Genomic DNA, 8,107 nt, shown 5'->3' with positions numbered 1-8,107 from the left:
ATTAGAGGTGGCTTCCCGTATTTAGAGATGACCCACTCTCACCCTTGTTTGAACCAAATCTAGACCAAGAACGAACTAGGAAGCTTATATTCTTTTGAACAACACAACGAGAAACTAATCAATTCTTGTGTAATGTGTAATAAGTTGGGGAAGAATTAAATATTTCATATCGACATATATATATATATATATATATATATATATATATATATATATATATATATATATATATATATATATATATATATATATATATATATATATATATATATATATATATATATATATTAATGTCATTTCTGTGGTTAGGAAATCTCATTTAAGTACTAATGTTAATGTAAGTAAATTAATTTTTTCAAAAAGACATAAATGTCCTTGAACCTGTAACCTTTTGGTCTTCCTCAACTTTTCAATTTCTTACCAAAAAAAAAACTTTTCAATTCTTGCATCATCTTGCATGATTACTAATATTTTTTTATTTTCCTCTTCTTCTCCATCTTCTTTCATTCAAATCTTGAGAAAATGTTAAAACCATTAAAACTAGCTCAATAGTGTTTGTAAAATTGCTTTCACTGATAAAGCGCGCATAACTCAGGAGAAAATATTTATTTTACGGGATAATGCTGAAAATTTCCCAAATAGTATAAAATCAACCATAAATTATTAACCGAACACCAAAGAGCCACTAAATCATTAACCGAGGACAAGGTAATGGTTACTGTAAGTCTGTAACAGTATCAATTTTGTCGCGAAGTGTCGCTGATACATAAACAACACAACAACCATGCACGTTTTCAAATAGCTGAGAGACCAGGTGTTCATGCAAAATACCTTGCATGAGACCTCCTAAACACGTAACATCTCCTTTCCCACATTTGCTACCCGACGTGTCACCCTTCTCCTCTTTATATGCAACACACATCAACACAAATATTCTCTAACTGTGGCTCAATCATCTCCTCTCCCAAATTCGCTTCACCATTTCCATCTTCAATTCTTACCCTTTTGTACTCTAATGGCGGATCCTAGGCAGCAGCAGCACCAGCAAGGTGGTGGTGCAGTGGGTGATCAGCATCGTGGTGGTGGTGGTGGTAGTGCAATGGGTGATCGTCCGGGATACCAGCTAGGTGGTGTTCCATTGGTATTGGGTGACTATCGCTACCAGCTTGGCCAGCCCTACCAACAACAAAAGCCAGGGACTCGAAGTGTGGCCAAGGTGGCCACCGCTGTTGCCGTGGGAGGCTCTCTTTTGGTGCTTTCAGGTCTGACACTGGCGGCGACTTTGATAGGACTGGCGGTGGCGGCGCCGGTTGGGTTGATTTTCAGCCCAGTGCTTGTGCCGGCGGCGATAACAGTGTGCCTTCTGATAACTGGGTTCCTGACTTCGGGTGGGCTCGGGGTGGCTGCGCTGACGGTGTTGTCATGGATATACAAGTACGTTAGGAGTGGAAGTCCACCTGCTTCGGACCAACTCGACTATGGAAGCTCTAAGCTGACTGGTAGAGTAGTCAGGGACGTGAAGGATCGACCGGACCAGTACCACCCGGTTGCTGTAGCAGCTTCTTAAGCTCTCTGCCCTTTCAAACCAACCCAAATGCCTCTCCTCCATCACCAACTGGAGTCCGATCTGCTTCATAGTTTAGCTTTTGTTTAATTTCCAAGGGTCTTCCTTTCCTTTATGTCTTCTGTAATTGGTGTTTCCATGGGTATGCATTTCTTACTGGTCGCGGGGTGGTTTCTTTTGCTTTTTCTAATAATAAAACTCTCCTAATGGGAGCGTATAGTATGTATTATGTTGGATATGTATGTCCATCAAATTCGGTTAAATTAATAAAAAGTTTAATTTGTAATTACCTATGAGAATATTAGCTGGTTAGTTATATAAGAAGGTTTCATATTTTTAACTTATAATTTAATATAAATTCTATTGTTTTTTTTCTTCATTATGGTAGTAAAACTATTTTTTAAATTTTAGAAAGTTGACATTAAAAAAATATATATATTTTGTATAGTATTTTTTTTTCTTCTTTTTTTTGGCATACCAAATACCTAGGGGTGTCAACGGTGCGGTTTGGAGCGGTTTCGGGTCGGGCTTAACGGTTTCGGGCTGAAAAATCCCCAGCTCAAACCAGCCCATTTAAAAGATAACGGTTTCGGTGCGGTTTCGGTTTGGTGCGGTTTGGGTTCGGGTTGACTAACGGTTTGGAAATGAAACGGTGAAAATGAAATTTTAAATCCTGATACCTGATTTCACAAAAGCGAAAATGTTAAAGACTGAAAGTCTGAAACTGAAACTAATCTTAAATTTTAAAATAATAAAACTAAATGAAATTTGAAAATTAAAAAGTTAACGATTAATATTAAGACTTAAGAGTTAAGAGTTATCAATTAAGACTTTTAAATTTTAAAATAATAAAACTAAATGAAATTTGAAAATTAAAAAGTTAACGATTAAGATTAAGACTTTAAGAGTTAAGAGTTATCAATTAAGACTTTTAAATTTTAAAATAATAAAACTAAATGAAATTTGAAAATTAAAAAGTTAAAACTTAAAACTTAAGCAACTCTCAACTACTCAAACTCGAGTCTCAACGTCTCAAACACCGAAATTCATGGATCATTAATTACATTTAAACAATTCCAAACAAAATTTAATTACATTTAATATTTTAATTTTATTTATGTAAAGACTAACGGGCTGACGGGTCGCACACGGGCTGGGCCGGGCCAGCTCGAAACCGTTCGGACTGAGGACCCTCAGCCCAATTACGGCCAATTAAGGATCGGTTCGGGCCGGTTCGGGCTATAACAGGCTGGTTCGGTCCGGTTTTAACGGTTTGGGTTGAAAATTGACACCCCTACAAATACCCAATGGAAAGGAAGAAAACTTGGCTTAATCAGCTCTTTTCTTTTGATCAGTGTACAATCTAGAACTCAGCCAGCTAAATGATTGAGATCTTGTAATTTTTCCATTCAAAATTTTCTTTTGATCAGTGTAAGATCTACTTGAGGGCCTATTTTGATATGTTTTAGGCCTCAAGTTTTGTTGGAATTTGGTATCTAAGTCTATTTTGGGCCTTTTAAACATGGTGGTGACATAACTTGTGAGATATACACTTAACCTAAGTTTGAAGTTGAAATGTAAACTGAAATGTTGAAGAAATGGAAATGTGTAGACCTATAAAACATGAAATACACCAATATTATCTTAATTTCTTACAAAATAATTCGAAAAATAAATTAATTAGAGAAATAATCCTCTTTCAAGAATGGCATCAAAATCATGAGATCCTTGTTGATTAGTCGATGTAGATGAACTAAATGGAGAGTTGATGCAGCCTAGGTTGACATCTGAGCACTTTTCCAGTAAAAAGTCCGGCCAAAAAATAAAAAAACCTTCATTGAACTCATATTCTTTTAATTTTGCACCACATCTGGACTCGAGGTCTCACGAAAAATAATTGAGGGAAAATTAATCTTCTTTCCTCTCATTGCTGGGATGCCTTTTACACTACAAGACGGTGACAGGAAGACAAACAGCATAACAGAAAATAGCAATGATTGACACTCTTGGACTACCGAGTATATTCCTTGAGGTATGCCAAAGTTCGCCCTACCCTTTTAGAAAGCCTTCTAGGAGCTTCTATTGTGCCAGGAGTGATATTCCACCTAGAGTCCTTTGTGGCTACCCCTTTACCATTATGGATCATAATATTGTCACTGTCTGGAAGATCAACCTTGTCCTCAAGGTTGTAAGTTGGAAACTGATTGTGAAAGATTAAGCCATCTTCTCAGGTGGCATCCTCCATTGGGTAGCCTTCCCACTGGACCAACAATTGGAGCTTCTGTCCCTGATCATGCATAATAGTTCGAGTCTGTAGAATAGCCACAGGGATTGGGTGAGTTGGGGGTAGGTGAGTAACAAGAACTTCCTACCGAGGTGGCCCATAGTGTTGCTTCAACAAACTCACATGAAAAACTGAATGTATTTGTGAGGACTCCGGTAGAGCAAGGCGATAAACAACCTGGCCTATGCGTTCCAAGATTTGAAATGGACCAAAGTACCGTCAAGACATTTTGGGATGTAAACACTGGGCAACAGAAGTTTGTTTATAGGGCTGTAATTTAACATATGACCAATCACCCACTACCAGTGTACGCTCAGATCGTCGTGTGTCAGCATTAGTTTTCATCCTCGATTGAGCTTGCTGGAGATTGGTCTTCAAGTCTCCTAAGAGTCGATTGCGATCAACCAATTCTTCCTCTACAGCAGCATCTTGCATAGTGCCAGAAATGTACATGTTCAAGGTTGGAGGTAGATGCCCATATAGAGCTTGAAAGGGTGTCATCCCAATTGCAGTATGATGGGAAGTGTTATACCACAATTCTGCCCATGGTAGAAGTCGCGCCCATTGCTTCGGATTGTTAGAAATGAAACTGCGCAAATACATCTCTAAACATTTGTTAAGAACCTCAGTTTGGCCATCTGTCTGAGGGTGGTACAGTGCTGAGAACCAATGTAGTCCCCTGCAATCAGTTAGGTTCCTTCCAAAATCCGCTTAAAAATAAGGGATCTCGGTCGCTGATGATGGACTTAGGTACTCCATGTAACTTCAGCACCTCTTGAACAAATACTTCAGCTACACGGTGGCTGGTATACCCTGGAGTTAGTGAACAGAAATGGTCTTATTTTGTTAATCGATCAACCACCACTATTATGGCTACCTTTTCGTTAGACGTGGGTAATCCAGTAATGAAGTCGAGTAAAATATCCTCCCAGACCTGTTGTGGAATTGGTAGGGGTTGTAGTAAGCCAATAGGGGAGGTGTGTCACATCCACCCAGCCGGTACCCCATTTGGAATACCCGGGATGTGATCCACAGTCCAAGGATCAATGATCTGAGGTCCATGCCTCCCACATACACGGTAACATAATCATGAACAGTAATAATCAATGGTAAAAACAATTAATACTAAACAATATGTATAAGATAGGATTAAATATATATTAGAGTGCAGAAGATAGATAATATCAGAATGTGGTCAAAATCATATCAGGGAGAGAAGGTGTGGTAACTACTCTCTCAAAGCAGCGGAAAGTAAAAGAAGTTAAGTACATGTCCAAGTATCACCAGAAGAATCCAAATACATGTTAATTTCAGGCTCGTATACTCCATAAACACACCGGGGAAATGGGGCACTACACTAGGGTTTCTTCTATACTAATAGTGGTCTCCTCAACAGTACGGATGAAGTAAACCCAACGCTGCCGCTCCCGCACAACTGTGGGGCTAACCCTGGTGCGGATAGTAATCCTCCTCGGCTCTAATATACGGATCCTCACCGACGCCACTACCCGGAGGGTAGTATGTGGAATCATAGTCCGCCTCAAGGGAGGTGCCATCGTAGTCCTCGGTACCTGGAATATAATCTAAAAACATTTGCACAAAAAGGAATGAATTCGAAGAACTCAGCAAGGCAGTTATTCCATAATTAGAAATCATACACATTCAGAACATAGTATAATGCAATGCAATATGGAACATATGATGCAAATATGAGTCTAACTCTATGAATGCTATTCTCTAGGGTAGACATGCTTTAAGTCATAGCACCGTACTTCTCTGGGTCGTCAGTCACTCTCCCATTTCCATATCTTGGGAATGCCTGGGGAAGATCGGTAAAGTCATCAAAACCGTGGTAAGGGGATCGGTCACCACTCTCTCACATCACCATTTGGTCAAGTACTGGCGCATGTCACAGTAAAGCCTAGCCCAATGCAAGTCATCTACTCAGTCGGTCAAGTCAGATTCAGATACGTCCATTCCTCGCCCCCGGCGATCATTTCCGGTATCCTTCACACTAGAGTCAGCGAAATCCCGAATTTCGGAGTCATTAACCCTATTGGTCATCCACATATAGTAAACGGGAAGCTCTCACGTCCTCTCACGGATTGGTTACCGGTCTTGAGTGCCCGTGAGCCCAAGTCTATCCATATGCAACTCTACCAATAAATGGCCCCTTTCAGGTATCCGTAGCATGGTTTATGTCCCCTACCGGATTGGTTACCGGCCTAGAGCGCCCATCCAACCATACACTACCACGGGTTGTTCGGTCTCAATGCCCTTCCGACTCGGGTCTGACACGACAAGGATAAACCTAGCCAACCAACTAGACAGTCCTATGTATGTCATCCAATAACCCGGGAGAGTGTCGATAGGCACCATCGGAGAGCATCCCATACTATTCCCTCTGATGCCTAAGGACAGAAGTGTCAATAGAACACTCCCCAATCCCAAGTCAATACGTAAGCAATCACATATTCAAGTTCATCATCTTTCATGCATCCAATACATCTTATCATAAAAGTTAAAATATGATATTGAAATGAATCATCATAGACATAAGTAAACAAGAACAGTAATGTAACATGGCAAGAGTATAAAGATGTCAATACTATTGTTCTAACACATATATAACAGTCTTATAAAGATTTAAAAGTAATCAAAAGGTTCCATTCATAAACAAGAACATAAATCATAAGTTGGTGATCTATATGTTTATGGAGATAACCATCCTTACCTTGGGTTGAATTGATGATGAATTGAGAGTCCCAAGAAATAGTCCAAAATAATTGTTAAGGCCCTAAACAAACATCAATAATAAGTTAGAGAAGAAATTAGGAAGATTGGATATCAATTGGATCAAAACTGGCCAAGGTTGCTGTTAGCAACAACTTTGGTCTATGGTTTTGGTCGATGGTATCGACCAAAAGGATCGACCAAAATTTCCTTCGGACAAGAGTGATGGATTTTGGGTGTTTTCATCCTAAATTGGTTTTCCGGTGTTCGGATCAATCTGAAACTTAGAGGAACACTTAACAACAGTAGTAGGACACTATAAGTCAAAAAAAATACACAATCCAATGGTCCAAACAAAAAGCCCCAATTTGAGCTAACAAGTTTAAGTGATAAACATCATGGCATGAGTTGGAATTGATTGCATTGATGAGGAATGGCATGTAATAGTTAGAGGAACTAATAGAAATTCGATTGGAATCATATAGAAGTGATAAACATGAACATAACATGCCCTACAACTCAGTTTGGTACAAAATGACATGATGTTAATAGAAGAATAGAGGAATACATAAGCTAGGCATGAGATGGAGGCATAGCATCAATGGATGGCTAAGAAACTCATAGGCTAATCATGTGTAGACACTTGGAGTGTTGGTTGCAAGGTTGCAACACCATTTCCAATGTCTCACCAGCAAGAAAGGAAAAGAAAAGAGTAGAAAATGGTAGGATAGAGAGCGGAATGGTGATTCATACCTTAGTGTGGAAGAAGTAGACAAGAATCAATAGTTTAACAATGAATTTTTGATGAGGTGCCCTTCACATTAGCCAAGGAGGTGCCTTGGGAAGCTCTCCCCACGATTTCAGGTGAGAAAAATGATTGCACAAGGCTCAAGGCTCGAGGTCATAATAAATAGAATAGGAATATTCCATGGAATCTTTAACTTGGCAGACTGGGAAACTTTGGTCGATGGTATCGACCAAAATGTTTCTCAGCAGAAAAACAGGTTTAGTTCAGCAACTTCAAGTAGGGATTTGAAAGGCTATACAAGGTCAATTTGAGTGAGGTTTTCTTCCACAATTCAATCAAGAAGTCTAGTTTCGGGGATTACCTTTGGATTGCGCATAGGAGGTCATTAGGTACATCAACGAGATTAATCTTCTCCGATGCGCAGACTTTCCTTAAACACTGATAATGCATTTAAGCAAGGGGTATCATCATCAATGTCCATAGGCTCAGTCTCCGAATCATGATCATCAATCAAAATGGTCCATAGGTCTCTTCTACCACCGCTTCGGGTCTTCGGACCTGAATACAACAATGGATCCGGGTTAGGGTCAGGGTTAGAATAGGGCTAGATAGTACAAGGTGTTTTGAATTTTGTTTTGCTGACAAACTGAGCATTCATGACGCTTTGACATCTCGATGGATTCCCTTCTAGGTCACATTTGAACTGATTCTCTTCAAGGTTCGTAAATGCCCCGAATGGCCTCCGATCAAAGAATCATGGAATTGCTGTAAAAAATAG

General features: G+C 39.5%; 1 protein-coding gene across 1 annotated transcript; it reads left to right on the top strand.

Moving 5' to 3' along the window:
• Positions 1 to 1,015: 1,015 nt before the first annotated feature.
• LOC149029329 (oleosin L-like) lies at positions 1,016 to 1,567 on the top strand. Its single transcript, XM_089142955.1, has one exon. It carries the CDS (start codon positions 1,016 to 1,018, stop codon positions 1,565 to 1,567), a length of 552 nt encoding a protein of 183 aa, XP_088999081.1.
• Positions 1,568 to 8,107: the final 6,540 nt, after the last annotated feature.

This window comes from Hakea prostrata, chromosome 1, assembly GCF_041222555.1.
Source record: "Hakea prostrata isolate BN-2017 chromosome 1, UWA_Hpros_2, whole genome shotgun sequence".
Lineage (NCBI taxonomy): Eukaryota > Viridiplantae > Streptophyta > Magnoliopsida > Proteales > Proteaceae > Hakea > Hakea prostrata.
This window is presented reverse-complemented; position numbering and strand designations above follow the sequence as displayed.

Coding starts and splice junctions, on each gene's coding strand:
- LOC149029329 (XM_089142955.1), top strand. CDS start 1,016: ATGGCGGATCCTAGGCAGCAGCAGCACCAGCAAGGTGGTGGTGCAGTG.